General features: G+C 33.9%; 1 protein-coding gene across 8 annotated transcripts in view; it reads right to left on the minus strand.

Annotated features, from left to right (window-relative positions):
- COG5 (component of oligomeric golgi complex 5) overlaps nt 1-18,821 on the minus strand; it is a 276,711-nt gene that overhangs the window by 142,673 nt on the left and 115,217 nt on the right. For 6 of the 8 annotated variants that reach the window (XM_069461710.1, XM_069461705.1, XM_069461706.1 and 3 more), the window contains exon 7: nt 8,925-9,055. The exons of the other annotated variants lie outside the window; for them this stretch is intronic. In XM_069461710.1, the coding sequence (XP_069317811.1) occupies nt 8,925-9,055 (131 nt within the window). The remainder of the gene's footprint in view (nt 1-8,924; nt 9,056-18,821) is intronic. 8 annotated transcript variants of the gene reach the window in all.

The following is an 18,821-nucleotide window of genomic DNA, read 5'->3' on the forward strand; positions in this document are numbered from 1 at the left end:
TTGTAATCCTGTTGTAGAGATTTTGTAATACCACAAAGCTATTTAAAGCCTACAAATGAATACAGTGCACTTAACCAATTAACTAGGGGGAAACTGTAATGGTGAAAGAGGTTATCTGCATTTACTAAAAAAATTTTGGTTTGGAAAGGAATGCTAAAAAAAGAAATTGCACTAACTTTCTTTTAATAAACAGTTGTTTCAGATAATAAAGAAATAGCCACTGTCTTGATCTTTTCTGACTGCTATAACAAAGTATCATAGATTGGGTGGCTTATAAACAACAGAGATTTATTTCTCACAATTGTGGAGACTGGGAAGTTCAAGATCAAGGTTCAGCGGATGGGGTGTCTGGTGAGGGTCCACCTTCCTGGTTCATACAAGGACATCTTTTTGCTGTGATCCCTCATGGCAAAAGAGACAAGGAGCTTTTTTCAGTCTGTGAGTGAAATGAGGGGTTGGGTAAGAGTGGAAGATTTATGGAAAGTGGAGAAAGTCTTTTATAAGGACACTAATCCTATTGCCTCTCAAAGGCCCACTTCCTAATACCATTACCTTGGTACTTAAGACTGCAACAACATATGAATTTGGGGGCGGGGGGCGGGGCACACAAACATTCAGAAGCCATGCAACTAAAGTGACAACATACCTGTAAATTACATTTGGGTGGCTCTATTATTATTACTATAATTACCATTTTAGGAAGGGCAGAATACAATGAAGTAGAGGAAACAGGATAATTTCTTTCTTTAACATGATTCAATTAGACAACAGAAATTCAATAAAAAATTCTCATTGACTTCTTAGCCAATAACCAAATCAACTAAAAACACTGAAGACAAAAGCGATGGAGAATTTTTGGTGTTCTTAACTACCATGGAGTTTTACAACTGGTAAAGATAGCACTAAAAACCCATTCTTTTTAAGTTTTGCAATTAACTGATATTGAAAATAATGTCCATAAACTACATACTCAATAAAAAGAATCATCAACACTTTTGAGAGACCAAATTGATTAAATATAAGTGATATAATGTAATTTTTCAGAAATTCCTTGTTTATTGAATAGATATTCAGGCTACATGCCTGTAAAATACCTCATGACTGTAACAGTATTTCAAAATTAAAATACTGTAATTCTTTTAGTCTATCTTTGTAATAATTCTGTTTTTAGTTTTTCAGCCACAGGAACTCTCTGCTAGATAAACATCAATTATACATTTAACTATTTCAATGAATTCTGATAAATGAGAGAATATAATTTGAGAACAAAATACATATAAGCTGCAGTATCTGTTTTAATAGGAAGTGGAAAGAGTATTCCAGGCATAAAAAGAGCACAAAGGAAGGAAAATGGGATGTGAAAAACTAAAAGAAAGCTTGTGAGACTGAAAAGCAGAGAACTCAGGGAAAGTGCCATAAAATGTGCATGTTTAAATGCAGATGAGAAGGAGATAGCACAAGGGAGAGGAAGAAGATGGAAATGAGAGATGGAAATATCAATAAGACAAGGTTCCAAGAAAATAGAAGAAAATAGGATTTAGAGCACAGGTGGTGTGAGAGGCCTCTCAGTGAAGTGGAAATTAAGAGCATCTGCTCAGAGTAAAATGGGGGGTATAGCGACAGGGGGAAGGTTGAAGGAAAGAAGATAAAGTCTAAAATAGTAATTTCAAAGGATGGAGAAAAAAAAGTTGGCCAGAGAACAAAAATTCTGAAGTATACTGAGAGACCAGTTTAGATTATTCATCATATGGAGAGTTCCTAAAAAAATTTTATGCTATAAAAATTCCCTTTTCAACATAAATTGCTTTACAAACTGTCAAATAATTTTCAATGTAATTATTTAACAAAATTAGAATAAACTGCTTGGTCTTATTAAAGAAAAGGGGCAAGCGGGCCCAGACCATGATTCTACCACTTGCCAGCTGTGTAATCTTCAGTTAATTTCCTAACCTTTCCGTGTCTTTGTTTCCCTAACCATATAGAAAGTGGATAATTATATCTTCCTTACAGATCTATTATTACAATTGAGATAACAAATGTAAAGTGACTAACACAAACTGTGGCAAAGAATAGGCCTTCAATAAAGGTTAGTTTCACTCTTAATTCCTAAACTGCCTGCTGACACAGCTGGGTGACATCTCTGTCTTGTTGCTCTCCAACAAGAAAAGGCAGTAGTGCCAAAACACAGGATTTTTCCACTAAGACACCCTGGTTCCCAAGAAGCATTACCTCAGTGACATCATTATTAATTCAGGGTTTAATACTCTCAGCTCTGAAAAGCCAGAAATCTAACTTTGTGAGAGACATAGGTCTGAGCAGAATATACCCTCCTGTGAACCATGCTGAGACATACAACAAAATATAGCTCTCTGACTCCTGTTTTTCTAAGATCTATGCAGATCACTCCACATCTACTCATGTAGACACACATTACTTTCACGCTTTTTCTTATCTTTTTAACTTAATCTTACTGATTAAAAACACACCATTGCTTAAAGAATAACAGTCATCTACTTTAATAATCTTTGATTAACTTTATATAGTCTGGTTAAGTCTTTTGCTAAAACTCCCAGGTGGTGCCAGCCGCCCAGGAGTTCACAGGCTTTGTTTTTGGCAGAGATGAGAGTTTTAGAATAGTTAACCACAGTAACTGCCTGAAGCTGAGAACTCTCCCTTTAAAAAGCTCTGTATTTCCACCTATGTTCAGGAAATTTGGGATTTTGAGATGAGAAGGTACACCATATTTCCTCCTTTGTTGGCAAAGTAAACTCTCTTTCCTTCCTCCTCAAACTGCTTGTCCTGGTTCTTCTGATTCGGCCTCGTGGACAAGTGGCCAAGCTTTCGGTAACATGGACATATAATAAAACTATCAATACTTTAAGGAACATTAATTTCCTAAAAGTTTGTGAGCCTCTTAATTTTTAATATGAACTTAACACATTAACTGCCATGTGAGTTGTATTTAACTCATGCTAGGATTGAACACGGGGCCTCGTAAAGCATATGTAACTCACATGTCTCTTCACCTTGGGAGAGTGAGGATTATTTTTCAGTTGCATATAACTCACACACAGAAAACAATAAAAAAAAATAAAAAAAAACAAATTTTTCATTAAATTAGAAAGGATCGTTTTGTTTTCAAGGTTTTTATTCTATTTTCATAATAAAATACTGTGGCCCCAAGGAAAAATTTTTTTACTAGTGTGGCAGTCAACGTGTTAAAAACCAAAGTCAAATTTGACAACTGTTAAAATGTACACAATACAATAAAATATCTAAAATATGCTATACTTAGGAATAACTATCCCGGAAAATACTTTCTCTTTTGTATTGAAAGTTGTTGAAGAATTTTAAATGGTAAATGAACATAATTAGATATCCCTTATATTAATATCACTCTGGAGACAGTATGACTTTTAAGTGGAAATTAGAGACACTAACTCATAGGAGATAACTATAGTAATCAGGGTGAGAAAGCTAAGGGTATGAAATGAGAAGACAGAAACATTCAGATTAGACCAGGGGTCAACGAACTATGCCCTTGGGACAAATCTAGCCCATCACTTATTTTTATAAATAAAGTTTTAATGGAACATAGCCAAGCTAATTTACATGTTGTCTATGGCTGCTTTCCTGCTACAAAAGCAGAATTCTATAGTTATGACTGAAACTAAATGACCCAAAAAGTCTAAACTAATATTACTATCTGCCTCCTTGAAAAAGTTTGCTGGTCCTTAGATTAGCTGATTCCTAAGTTTCCATTTACACAGGAGAAGATACACGTGACGACACTGTTTTTTAATATTCTGAGTTAGAATGTCACTGTAATGTCCACATGGAATAATATGGATGATACCATGAATGAGCTTGCTTTTAACACACATTCTTGATTCCTTTTAGTATGCTTTTTCTGGCAAGGTTCTGATGTATATAGTCCCTAGCTTCATAAGAGTCAAAAGGCAGAACAGAGGGCATCCATTTTGCTGACCTAGATCATGTTAGAGGAAAGATGGCTCTGAAGCTTTCAACCACATTGAAGGATAACAAAAAGAGTGAGCAGTTTCCTGACATAGAAGAAGCAAAACCTGCCCAAGTTGCCCAATTCTGCATCATACAGTATTTTCGTGAAACTCAGATTATGGTCTTTTTCTTGAGCCCTCCCAATGATATCCTATGATAAATCCCTGTCTACTAAAACTTGCTAAAGTAGATTCTGTTCTCTATAAACAAACCTTAACCAATGCAGGTATTCTGGTAGGCAGGCAGATATACAGAGCCAACGTTTAGAATATAGATCTGGGATGCAGATTGAGATTTGAAGGTTATCAGCAAATGAGAATGTATGATAGGAATATAGGAGATCATCAAAGAAAAGCATTTAGAGTAAAAAGAGGTCAAACATATATAGGAAACACAGTCATTAGGGAAGTAAGCAGAAGTTGTTAAGAATAGGGAAGAAACCCCAGAGCAATGTCAACAGAAAAAGAAGAAAAATGGGAAAGACTGGGATTAGAGAAACTAAGAGAAGAGGAGGTGTCAAGAAATTAAAATGGTCACCAATGTTAAATATTTGAGATAAGCAAATAAGGTCAAGTCTTTTGGGAAATTGGGAGTTCTCTGGAGACCTCCCTGAAAGTAGATTTATTGAAGGCGTGTTAGAAGCCAGAATAGTATAGACTGGGGGACAACATGAGAAGTAAAGAAAAGGAGACAGTAAGGGTGGTCGATTCTTCTAAACAGTTTGGTTGTCAAGTCAAGAGACTAGGAAACAGATACATAAGATGACACAACTATATAAACAGTTAAAACTGAAGATTCCTTTTCTTTTTAAGTGGGAGAAATTTTAGTATCTTTGTACGCTGCTAATAGAAAGGGAAAGTTTGAAGATTCAGATGAGTCAAAGAGCAAAGTACAGAGCAGGGCAGCTACAGTGGTGTGGAATTCATCTCTAATAGGAAGGTAAGAGATCTGATGGAGTTGCATCTTTGAGAACGAGGTTGGCAGGAAGTTGAAAAAATTCATGCCTCATAACTTTGATTTTCTTTGTGGGGGTGAGACAAGATCATTTTATAACAATAAGAGAAAAGGAATTAGATTAAAGGTTTACAGTGAATAAAGAAAATTTGAAACCATTTGTGAAATGGAAGGGGGAACTACACATAATAAAAAATAATGGGAGCCCAGCTGCATTTCAGAACCATAAATTTTAGTTACCTCAATCTTACAGTTGTCTGGTTTTTGTTTATTTTTGTTTGTAAACAGCACTGAGAAACCTAGGCAAAGAAGCAAAATAGGGATACATGTTCAGAGATCCACACATGGCATTTTGCTGTGCAAGATTAGTAGGAAGGAAACAGGGAAAGAATGTGAGAATATCATCAAAGGCAATCGTGCCTTGTGTCAGACCTACAAAATCAGAAACTTGGGGTGTTTCGCTCAGCTATCTGTGTTTTAACAAGTCTTCCCAGCAATTCTGATGCATGTTAAAACTTAAGAATCACTAAGTCAGGAGAACAGGTGAAGAGACAGATGTTAGATCAACTTAATATAGCAGAGCCTGAGAAGGGGACAGACGTGGTTGACAGGGTGAAAAATCATCAAGTAGTAAAGGCACTGCTGTTCTAGATGAGTTAAAAGATTGATGTTCTAAATGAATAAAAGAATTATGAGCTATAATAGGAACGAGGAAGTGAGAGGGAAGAGAAAATAGGTGTCTACAGTCAAAGAATGACACACTGGAAACTTAGACCAAATGCTAATGAGACAACATCCAAGGTTGATAATGGGAAAAAGATGCTAAAGTAGAACAGAAGAGAAGGGCACTAGACTCAATTTTGGGCTAGTGGATGTCAAAGAACTGTGAGCCCAATGTGTGAGAATAACCATCTCCATAGGTACTGATAACAACCAGGATTATGGAATTTGGAATAGAGGGAAAACACTACTGCCTAAGTTGTGGAGTCAAGAGAAAAAGGTGTAGGAGATGAAAGCAACCATATGAGGAATAGGACAATATACGTTAAAGGAAGTCAATTCCTAGTCTAAAACCCCAAGAAGGTATAATTTATATAGGATGGAAGGTTACAGAGTCAAACCTTGAGGGCACTTCTTAGGAAGGCAACTGTCTTTCCTTGTTTAATTCAGGGCAAAAAATATGATTATAGAGCTGTCTTCCCTTCTCTTTCAAGGATTTAAAAAAGTTATTTTCTCTTAGGTAATGTAGAGTAATACTTTATTTTTTTTTTTAACAGTATAAGCGTCTATCTATTTATCTTCATAGATAGACCCAGAGTTAAAACATAATTGGCAAAACAACTAAAACTGATCTTTAGTGTTAGAAGTCAGAAAAATGGTTACCTTTGGGGAAGAGGGAGAGAGCAGTAATTCTGAGAGAGGGGAAGACCCTCAAGGAGTGATGTAGTGTCCTATTTCTTAACCTGGGTTTTGATTTCTCAGATACGTTCACACTGTGGTATTTCATTCTGTAAGTACCTTTATGATTTGTTCACTTTTATTATGTATATAGTTTTCAATTCAAAAAATTTTAAAAAGTAATTTATTCAGTTATATTTTTTAAATTACAGCTAGTTAAGAATCAGAAGTCAAGTAAGTACCTTCCTGATTTAGAGACTACTTGAAGAACTAAATATTAATAATATTATTTTTGTCTAATACAAATGTACAAAATGAAATTCCTGATTTCAAGGATATAAAAATAACTCTAAACATTAATAATTATATTTGGGTCCAATACCAATGGAGAAAATATATGGGTGTCATACAAGTGTAGAACTGAGATTTAATTCTAATTTGTTGATTCTAATACATCAATACCTTGGGGTTTCTTGTGATTCAGAATATTAAGCATCAGGAAAATGATACCTTAGGAAAAAATCTCAAGTCAAAAATTTTTTAATTTTATTTTTAATTATTATGGGCATGTAATAGTTGTATATATTTATGGGATACATGTGATGTTTTGATACAGACATGCAATGTGTAATGATAAAACTAGGGTAATTGGAGTATCCCCATCACCTCAAGCATTTATCATTTCTTTGTTTAGGAACACTTCAATTTCACTCTTTCAGTTATTTAAAAATATAGAATAAAGGATTGTTAACTATAGTCACCCTATTGTGCTGCAAAATACTAGATCTTATTAATTCTATATAACTGTATATTTGTCTCATTAACCATCCCTTCTTTATGGTCCCCTTCCTCCCTGCTAACCCTTCATAGCCTCTGGTAACCATCGTTCTCCATTCTCTCTCTCTTTCTCCATGAGTTCAATTTTTTTTTTAATTTTTTATTTTTAGCTCCTACTCGAACAGTGAGAACATGCAAAATTTGACTTTCTGTGCTTGGCTTATTTCACTTAACATAATGTCCTCTAGTTCCATCCATGTCCATCCATGTTGTTGCAAATGATAGGATTTTGTTCTTTTTTTATGGCTAATATTCCATTATATATATGTACCAAATTTTCTTTATCCATTCATCTGTTGATGGACACTTAGGTTGATTCCATATCTTGGCTGTTGTGAATAGTGCTGCAATAAACACAGGATTGCAGATACCTCTTCGATATACTGTAACAGAGGGAATGGTCTGAAAAAATATGGCAAAAATATTTTCTGTCTCTTTAAAACATCCCCCACTCCTTTTGGAGAGCTAGGACCTGCATCCCTGCCTCAGGCCAGTGGTCAGAGGGGCAGGAAAGTGTCCTTGGTTCTCTGTGCTACAGGAGATGGCTCAGCCCAACTGTCCGGAGGAGGTCCTGGTCACCAGATTATCTTCGGGGGAGATGGGATGATCAGAATCATCAACTGTGGTTGAACAACAATAGCCTAGAAGTGAGAATCCTCTCTTTAAAAGCTCTGTATTTCTGCTTACTATTAGGAGGACGCCATTTCAGAAAGGAGTCTCTATCCTCCCCATTTGCTGGCCTTCGCAAACCACTTATCCTAGTTCTTCTGATGTGGCCTGGGGACAAGTGCCGAGCTTTTGGTTACAATACTGGTTTCCTTTCTTTTGAATATATACCCAGTAGAATTGCTGGATCATATGGGAGTACTATTTTTAGTTCTTAAGGAACCTCATACCGTTCTCCATAGTGGCTGTACTAATTTACATTCCCAACAACAGTGTATGAAAGGTTCCCTTTCTCTACATTCTTTCCAGCATTTATTATTGCCTGTCTTTTGAATAAAAGCCATTTTAACTGAGGTGAGATATCTCATCATAGTTTTGTTTTGCATCTCTCTGATGATTAGTGATGTTGAGCATTCTTTCCTAAACCTGTTGGCCATTTGTATGTCTTTTTTTAAGAAATGTCTACTCAGATCTTTTGCCCATTTTAACTGGATTATTTGCTTATTTCCTATTGAGTCATTTCAGTTTTTTGTATATCTTGGTTATTAATTCCTTGTCAGGTGGGTAGGTTGCAAATATTTTCTCCCATTCTATGGGTTGTTAAAAGGCTCAAAATGAGTAACAGTGCCTTGGACAAAACAAGCAGCTCAACAGATATTAACTAGCTGCCTATCTGCATATGCACATCATATATTTCATGTTATATACATTATACATGCAAAATGTTTTTATTGGGGTTGGGGTGGGAAGGCGGGCACCTGAAGGGATACAGGAAGCTCACAGGCCCATATTTAAATGGGTTTATTTTATATTCAATATCTAATAAATTCTATATTCTCTTAAAAAAAATTAAATATCTTAGGTCTATTTTAGAATTAAACAGTTTTAAATAAATTTTCCTTATAAATGCCCTACTTTCCGATTTAAATTGTAGACATACTTCCTCAGTGATAAAATGAAGATATATATTACTTTTTTGAACTTGAACTCAAATGTTCATCTGTATTATGACATTTTTTACATTAAAAAAGTGGTATTATTTTTATTACCTGAGTCTCCACACCTTGCTCCAGTAGGCGCTTAGCTTGATTTTCCACTTCAAGTCGAGCTCTTGCAATAAAAAGCAGATCATTTTCTATTACTTCTATTCCAGAAAGATCTATTCCTTGAGAAAGATAATCTGTTTTAAAAAACACATACATTTAAATATTTCAATATTGAATAAATATCAAGGTATCAAAATATCATATAATTTCTTCAAAGAAATATAGATTTGCTGTTGAATACAGTTCCCTTTCAAAATCCATATTTTAAAAAATATAGTTTCCAAAGTGTTTTCTATTTGATAAATAACTTTATTCTGGAGCTAAATGTTCCAGATAAGACAGAAACAGTAAAGGGGGTGGAGAAGAGGACAGGGGATTGACATTTTTTTTTTTTTTTTTTTTTTTTTTTTTTTTTTGAGACAGAGTCTCACTCTGTTGCCCAGGCTAGAGTGAGTGCCGTGGCGTCAGCCTAGCTCACAGCAACCTCAAACTCCTGAGCTCAAGCGATCCTCCTGTCTCAGCCTCCCAAGTAGCTGGGACTACAGGCATGCACCACCATGCCCGGCTAATTTTTTCTATATATATTTAGCTGTCCATATAATTTCTTTCTATTTTTAGTAGAGATGGGGTCTCGCTCTTGCTCAGGCTGGTCTCGAACTCCTGAGCTCAAACGATCCGCCCACCTCGGCCTCCCAGAGTGCTAGGATTACAGGCGTGAGCCACCACGCCCGGCCGGATTGACATTTTTTAACAACAAACTTTGTAGAACAATTTGAATATATTTTGCATGTATAACTTTCATAAAAAATACAACTAAATTTAAGGAGTAAATAGGAAGTCATGAAAAATAATACAAAAATTAAAATAAGGTGGCTAGCCAAACAGAAAAAAAGTTCATAACCTCTAAATCAATGATTCTACTTCTGGGAATAAATAATAATCTTAAAAAAAAAACAAAGTGAATGTATTTGGCCAGGAAGTGCAGTTGTGGTGTTATTAATATGTATGTGTATATGCATGTATGTATGTACACATATAATGTACATATGTATGTGTACATACATATGAACATTGTAAATTAGTAAAAACCATTTTGGAAAACAATTTTGGATTATCTAATAATGCTCCATATGAGTATCCCCCGTGACCAAAATATTCTCTTCCTAGGTGTATATTGGAAGACACATATAAGAATGCTCATAGCAGCAATGTTAAAAACAAAATAAAGCTGAAAACCCAAATAATCACCAACAGGAGAACAGAAAAATAAAATTGTAATGTATTCATTCAAAGTACTACTATAGAGGAGTAAAAACAAAATGACAGGGTTATACATATCAATATCAATGACTCAATAACATAAATGTTAAGGAAAAAGAACACACAGCAAGAAATAATTCTTATTTTTTTAAAAAATGAGACTAAATAATATATTATTTGGGACACATACAAACATTAATAACATTCAGAAAAGTTAGCAGAGATAGGTAATACAACATATTTATAATATTCTAATTCTTAAGTTTGGTGGGCAGTATTACAGTTTAGACATGTTAAAAATGTGTTTTTTGCATTTTTATATTTTTCCACTAAATACAATGTAAGTATGAGCCAATGGCACAGATTATATTATTATTGGACAAGAACATTAGAACAGTTATTATAACTGCATTCTATATATTCAAAAAAAGAAAACTGAACATGTTAAGTGAAGACATGGATAATAAAGGCACAAATCCAATTCTAGAAGTAAAATGCACAATGTCTGGATGGAATTAACACCACATGAGACACTGTAAGAAAAGCAGAATACATCATCTTAGGAAGAAGAGTTTAATATAAAGATTATTAACTAGTAACTGGATAATCTTTTTTAAAAAGACCATACTTGCTAAAGAATTTCTGTAAATCAGAAATTTTTAAAGGGGAGAAATCATATTACCCTACAACATAGAGGCAACCACTGCCAAGTGGATCACTGGAATTTCCATAAGTACATCTGAGAAATTTATGAATTCCCAAATTCTCAAGTAACACCAAAATAGCATATTTCCTCCCCCTGAAGTTTATGTGAGAAAGAACAGAGAAAGGAAAAACTGATGCACAGGGTCTGGGCAGCTGGCTAAAGTTACTTACCAAGGAAGGTGGCTCCCTCCTACACACCAACTTTGCAAAGAATACCATTCAGATATTTGTCTCAGAAAAATTACAAGCAATCCTGAGAAGTTTCTAAAATATTTAATATCTTGATTGACCTTAAAAGTAAATGTCTGCTTGTCAGGTACAGTGGCATGTACCTGCAATGCCAGCTACAGGGGAAGCCAAGGTGGGAGGATTGCTTGAGCCCAGGAGTTCATGACCAGCCTGGGCAACACAGCAAGACCCCATCTCCAAAAAGGAAAAAAAAAAAAAAAGAAAGAAAGAAAAAAGAAAAAAGTAAGTGTTTATTATATTCTTTTTAAATCTACCCATGAGTTGTTTTGTTTTTGTTTTTATTTTAATTATAGTTATTTACAATGCCTTCTTTATTAACTTAATGTTGTATTTACCCACCCTATTATAGTTCTTATAAATATCAATTTTTGACAGCTGCCCAATATTTCAACAAATGAATGAACCAAAAACTTATTTAACCTTCTCCTTAAGATGGAATATTTGTTACAATAAATAACTACTTTAAACAGCTCTCTATATAAAGATTTTAAATATCTAGAATTATTTCCTTGGGAAAGAATCCAAGACAGAATTATTAGATCAAAGTAACACCTTTAAGTTTCTTAATACTAATTATCAAACTACCTTTCAAAAGGGCTATACCACTTCGTATGTTTTTCCTAGTAATTTGCCGGAGTAATCTAACCATAGACAGCACTGGATATTATCATTGTTTGAATATTTTATATGCTGTTATAAGAAATATGTTCTTATTGATTATCTAATCTGAATTTTTAGGTGACAAAGCTGAATACTATTTACTAACAATATTTCCTCTTGAGAATCTTTACAAAATTGTTGCTTATCTTTTTCTTAAATTACTTTGTATTTGATAATACTCACTGTTTGCCTATCATACCTGTTATGAGAATTTTCCCAGTCTGTTGACTTTTAAATTTTTAGTTATTTACTTACATATTATTTCTTGAGGCCATTCTCAGAACAAAATCATAAAATTGTGCTATCTAAAAAGCTCCACATTTGATTGTTCCTCACATCCTTGCCTGATTAAGAAATTCAGACTTAAAGCCTTTTTACAAAAGCAAGTATCAGAATATAAAACTGTGGTTTATAGAGGGTTATCTAAAAGACTGATAAACAGTAATGTGGAGAGAAAAGATGCCCTTCTAGAATCCATTCAACAAAAATTTTACTTTTGAAATTAAAATAAATTACATTGCAAAAGTTGGGTCTTATCACAACAACCACATTTAAACTCATTCTGAAATTAAAATAAATTATATTGCAAAGATTGGGGCTTATCACAACAACCACATTTGAACTGATTCTGAAGTATCAATCTTCTTTGCTACCATATCAGATACTGTATAAAGAACACAGTTACAAGAGAACATTGAGAGAATTTACTTAAAACAAAAAACCACAAAATAACACCAAACAACATGAATGTGGTAAGGGTTATAATACTGATAGAACTAATATATTCAATAAAAAATGAGATTTGAGCTCTACTTACTAATAGTACCAAAAATTAATGTTCCCAGCAACTTTTTTAAAATTGTTTTAAAGATACACCCATAGACAGGACACACACACACACACACACACACACACACACAGTCATGGCTCATTAAAAACAAAATTATTTCATTAAGGAAACCTTAGAAAACACACAAGTTAGCATAAAGGTCATCCCAAATTCCAAGGACAACTTCATAAACATTTTGATTTTCATTTCATTATTACAACTGTAAATAGTGTTTTTTCTTATATTTGATGTTTTAATCGTATTTGTGTAGATATCTTGAATCTGATGACAGAACACACCTATGGGGAAAAACACTTTAAAGAAAAACTTTTATGTACAATTTCAAGGTAATTCCAATAATGTGTAAGCTAATTAAAAACAGAATAAAATTATGAAGCAAAAATTTTAAAGTCCTGAGTTATTTGCACAAAAGCAGAAAAGATGGTCTATAGAAAATAAAGAATAGCATGGGCTTAATATGTGTAAGATTTTAATATGTGATAACCTAAACATAATTAGACAAATAGAAAAATTATCATAAATGTATAAAACCAATCACTGGAAAAAATTTTTAAAGAAGGAATAGAATACTATTCCAACTACTGAGGAAAAATAATTTCTTAACCTTTAAAGAAATAAATGAATTACAAGAAATATTTCACAACCAAATATCTATTTTTTAATGAAAAACAGTAAAAATAAAAACAAAAGAAAAAGAAAATAGAGGAAATATCTGTAGTAAATGAAACAGATAAAGGTATTACTATCAAAAACATATAAAGAATTTATAGTTTCTAATAGGTAAATAAGCAAAGGATATTAAATAACAATTCATATAAAAGGACAATCATAAGTTAATGTTTGAAAACCTATTAAACCCTTCTAATAATCTTTGAAATTACTCTTTACATAAAATAAAATACTAAATATTCATTGAAACATCTTTAAAATCAGTAAAAATATCTTTTAATTAAAAGTTACTTCTTACTAACACTTTAGAGAAGACAGATACATCCTGCAGAGGCAAAGTATGATGGAAAAAATATTGAACTAAGAATGAGAACATCTGTGCTTAAATCTGCTCAATTTGGGGTTGGGTGCGGTGGCTCACGCCTGTAATCCTAGCACTCTAGGAGGCCGAGGTGGGGGGATCCGTTGAGCTCAAGAGTTCGAGACCAGCTTGAGCAAGAGCAAGACCCTGTTCTCTACTAAAAATAGAAAGAAATTAGCTGGACAACTAAAAATATATGGAAAAAATTCCTGTAGTCCCAGCTACTCGGGAGGCTGAGGTAGAAGGATTGCTTGAGCCCAGGAGTTTGAGGTTGCTGTGAGCTAGGCTGATGCCACGGCACTCTAGCCCAGGCAACAGAGTGAGACTCTTTCTCAAAAAAAAAAAAAAAAAAAAAATCTGCTCAATTCTATCACCTGAGAAAAATCACTTAACCTTTCTGAGACTCGGAAAGCGAAGATAAAAAGCCTATGTTGGAAATTAAGCAGGGCTGTATGGCTGAAATGAGCTAATATGCATGAAGTATGTTTATAAACCATAAAAAAATTACATATAAATAAGCTATAATTTTCATAATGGGGTATTAGTTGCTAACCTCTGTTCTTTTTACAGAGATAGGGAGAAGACCCTGAAGAATAGATAGGTAATCTTAAGGAATTTAGTACTACAGAAAATAAACACAGGTTAAAATTTATACTTTTCTAACCAATTCTTAGTTGATATTACTGCATAAACTATGAACAGAATAGCCTTGGGTTTAAGTAAACTCCTTTAGCTAAATCTTTATATTTCTGAAGTCCAAAGGACTTCTCAGGGCTTGTTGATCTTTCTTGTTCTTCAAAGCTTCATGGAAATTTGGTACCAAAAGGCTTACTTCTTTTTTCTGTCTCTCACTACAAGGGGAAGGAAAAAAACATTACTATTAAAAATGGGGATTAGTTTTCCTTTCCTAAACCTTACTCTATGTCTGTTTCAGCTAGCACAAAATATTGCCCAGGGCAAACAGAAAGACAGTGCATCATGTATCTGTTCCTCTGGGCACAGTTTTTCCTTTTTTCCTCACTAACTGTGGTATTGTTGATATGACATTATGGTTTAAAAACATGGATTTAAACAAAATCTTTTTTATTTACAGAAAGATATTTCAGGTGCTTTATTTAGTGCCTACCTTCTAATAAGTACCTAGTCAGAAATAAGAGTCAATATCTTTCTCTAGATGCATTGAATAAAATCAGCAAGGATACAGAAAAAATGAACACCACTATAAACAAAGGATCTAACTGACACCTTACAGAGTACTTCACCCAACAAAAACAATACAAATTCTGTTCAACTTCGCATGGAACATTAACCAACATAGGCTATGTCCTCGGCCATAAAATAAACTTTATAAAATTAAAAAAACTGAAATCATACAAAGTATGCTCTTTGATCATAATAGAATCAAACTAGAAAATTTTCTAAACTTTGCAGATTAACATATTTTCAAATAATGGATCACAAAGGATATCTAAGGAATTTTTTTTAAATATTGAATTGAATGAAAATTAAAGTACAACATCAAAATCTATGTGATGCAACCAAAGCAGCAGTTAAAGGGAATTTATTAATAGCAACACTAGATGTACTTTCAGAAAAAAATGTTATTACAAAACGAAAGGTCTCAAATCAGTAATGCAAACTCCTGCCTCAAGAAACTAGAAAAAGTAAAATAAACCCAGTAAGATGAGAGCTAATAAAAAGAAAGCATTGAAATTGAAAATAGAAAAATAGAGAAAAATCAATCAAACCAAAAAGTTAATTCTTTGAAAATCTCAATAAAATTGATAAGACCAAAGAAAGGCAAAAGGAGGAAGACAAATTACCAGTATCAGTAATGAAAGAGGATACCACTATAGATAGACCTTACAGGCATTAAAAGATAGAAGAATCCTATGAATAGCTGAACAACTTAGAAATGTTACCAGAACTCATACAAGATGATTGGAGTAGATCTGTAACTATTAAGGAAATTGAATTTGTAGTTTAAAACATTCAGAATAAAAACTCTACAGGCCCAGATGTTTTCACCATCATTAAAGCAAGAAATCAATTCCACACAATGAAAGAAGACGGACCACTGCCCAAAACTGGGGGGGGGGGGAAAAGAATAGTCCAGAACATTATACCTCTAGGGATAGACACAAAAATCTTCAAAATACTAGCAAATCTGATTACCCTGATACAAAAACCAAAGACATTACCACCCCCTCAAAAAGACTACAAAGCAATCTCCCTCAAGAACATACATGCAAAAATTCATCAACAAAATATCAGCAAATATAATCTTGCAATATATAAAAATACACTATAACCACAGGGAATATCTTCTTGGCATGCAGGGAAGATAAATATTGATAATTTAAAGATGTCTCACTATAAACCCCAAAGCAACAAATAAAAATACGAGTTTAGAGCTAATGAGTCAACAAATGAGATAAAATATAATCATAAAAAATAGTCTAAAAGAATACAGAAAAAGAGAAGCAATGAATAGATGATTATAGATAGAAAGGAAATTCTAGAAAATGCAAGCTAGAATGTAGGTCAGTTCCCTGAGGACTGGAGAGGATTTTGGAGAAGGGTGGGAGGGAGGCCTCACATGGAAACTTTTGGGAGTGATGAGTATGTTTATTATTTTGATTGTGTTGATGGTTTCTCAGGCATATACCTATGTCAAAATTTATCAAGCTGCACACTTTAAACAAGTGCAGGTTATTGCATATCAATTATACCTAAATAAGGCTTTTAAAAAAGAGAGAAAAACTGCAACAGAAATACATCAAACAGAACTACAGGGTCTATTCAACAACAAAAAAATCATTTTCCCTCTTTGCTATACTTATGAAAGACATCAAGGAGGATCTGTATGACTTTGATTTTCTCTTTCAAGTAGCCATTTAAATGCCTCCTATGTGCTAGGCACCGTCTAAACAAAGACAACAGACATCAATCCTACCTTTACGTTACAGCTTTGCTAACAAACTAGAAAACAGAATTATAAACCAGGCAGTCCTCCATCCAAAAAGTTGAACAATACATTTATACATTAAAAGGCTGTGTTCCCAAAGAGCTAAAACATTCATATAATTCTTAATTATGGAAACTGGAGGAACTGCTTCTCTCAGGTCCAGCCATTCCAAAAGCTTAGTGGACACTGACTCTGCAATATATTAATAGGTATTACGATAACTTTAGGAAATGCTGGGTTAAACACAAAATAAAGCGGACTTCTTTACTACAGCATTCCTTAGAAACATTACTGTACATGGTAAACATCCAAAATAGGAATATAAAATAAAACATTTCCCAAATCTATTTATCCACAGGATACCATCCATCCCTTGCTTTTTTCATCTCAGATTTCAGAAGGACTATCACGCAGGGAATATCCTTACAAAAACACAGTGATTATACTATACTGGTTTAGATGCAATATGAAAAGAAACAAAGTCCACATAAATCCACTGACAGAAGTCCTTTTTTACTCCTTTAAAAATCAGGTCAATAAAGGATCTTATTTTACAATATAAAGCACTCTGACAAATAATAGAAATAAATCATATGTTTACAATACAGATATAAAAGATAAGGAAAATACGTATCTATATATATCTTATTCTCTATGAATAGTACCCATCATATACAAATATCTATAACTATAGAATCTTCATATATATGTGAGTTACCATAACAACTTCCAGCCACATTTTTATTCTATATCTGAATTTTACTTAAAAAAATGAGTATTATATGGCTATATGAAAATCACATATCCACATTCTGAAGAGTCCTTACTAATGAAGAAATAACATGCAAGTTATTAGCAGTAATTACTAAGGTTTATAAAATTTAAAGGCTTAATGTTAACTCTGAGAATAGTTACTCTCTAATCCATACATTATAGATGTAAGGCATTGATACAAAAGGTTAAAAGAATTATATGGAGACATAATACAACCAGTTATCAGAAATAACAATTATAATAGTAACTAACACTCACATAGTGTTTACTATGTGTTATGCGTTGAAATGTGCCCCTCTAAAGTTGAAGTCCTAATCCCCAGTACCTCAGAACGTGACCTTATTTAGAAACATGGTCATTTTAGACACAGTTAAGATGAAGCCCCTAATCCAATATAACTGGTGTCCTTTTAAAAAGGAAAAATTTGGACAAAGATAGCCACACATGGAGAATGCCAAGTGACGATAAAGGCAGAGACTGGGGTAGTGGTTCCACAAGCCAAAGAACTCCAAAGACGGCCAGCGAATCACCAGAAGCGAGGGGAGAGGCATGGAACAGATTCTCCCTCATAGGCCTCAGAAGGAAGCAAACCTACTGGTATCTTGATTTGGGGCTTCTAGCCTCCAGAATTATGATACAACAAAATTCTATTATTTAAGCCATGCAGTTCGTGGTACTTTGTTACAGCAGCTGTAGCAAACTAACACATTACATGTCTAGATACTGTTGTAAGAACCTGTAAGAACTCATTTAATACTCACAACAACTCTTTAGTTAGGTACTTTTATCTGCTCCACTTTCCAGATGGTAAAACTGAGGCACAGAGCAGTTAATTAACTTGCCCAGGGTCACAATTACTAAGTGCTAAAGGTAGGATCTGGGAAGTGCCACAGATAGTGTTTGTCTTAGTTTGAGCTGCTATTACAAAGTACTATAAAACTGGGTGGCTTATAAACAACAGAAATTTATTTCTTACAGCTCTGGAGGCTGGAAGTCTGAGATCAGGGTACCAGCACGGTCAGGTTCTGGTGAGGGCCCTCTTCCAGGTTACAGACTTGTATCCTCACATGACGGAAAGATGGCAAGAAACTCTCTGGGGTCCCTTTTGTAAAGGACTAATACCACCTATGAGGGCTCCAAAGGCCCAACCTCCTAAAACCATGACATTAGGGGATTAGGATTTCAACATATGAATGTTGTGGGGAACACAAACATTCAGGCCATCGTAGTGTTGTTGCTAAAACAGCCCCACAGGATAGCTCCGTGTATCAACTGTCTGGGGGTTCCTGGCTGTTCTACATCAAAGTTTGATTCTGTGGACATCTAAAGCTCTGTTCTCTACACATACTCTGAAATCTTCTAATAAATCCTTCCTACTTAAACTAGGTGTAGTAGATTCAGTTG

Source organism: Eulemur rufifrons, chromosome 29, assembly GCF_041146395.1.
Source record: "Eulemur rufifrons isolate Redbay chromosome 29, OSU_ERuf_1, whole genome shotgun sequence".
Lineage (NCBI taxonomy): Eukaryota > Metazoa > Chordata > Mammalia > Primates > Lemuridae > Eulemur > Eulemur rufifrons.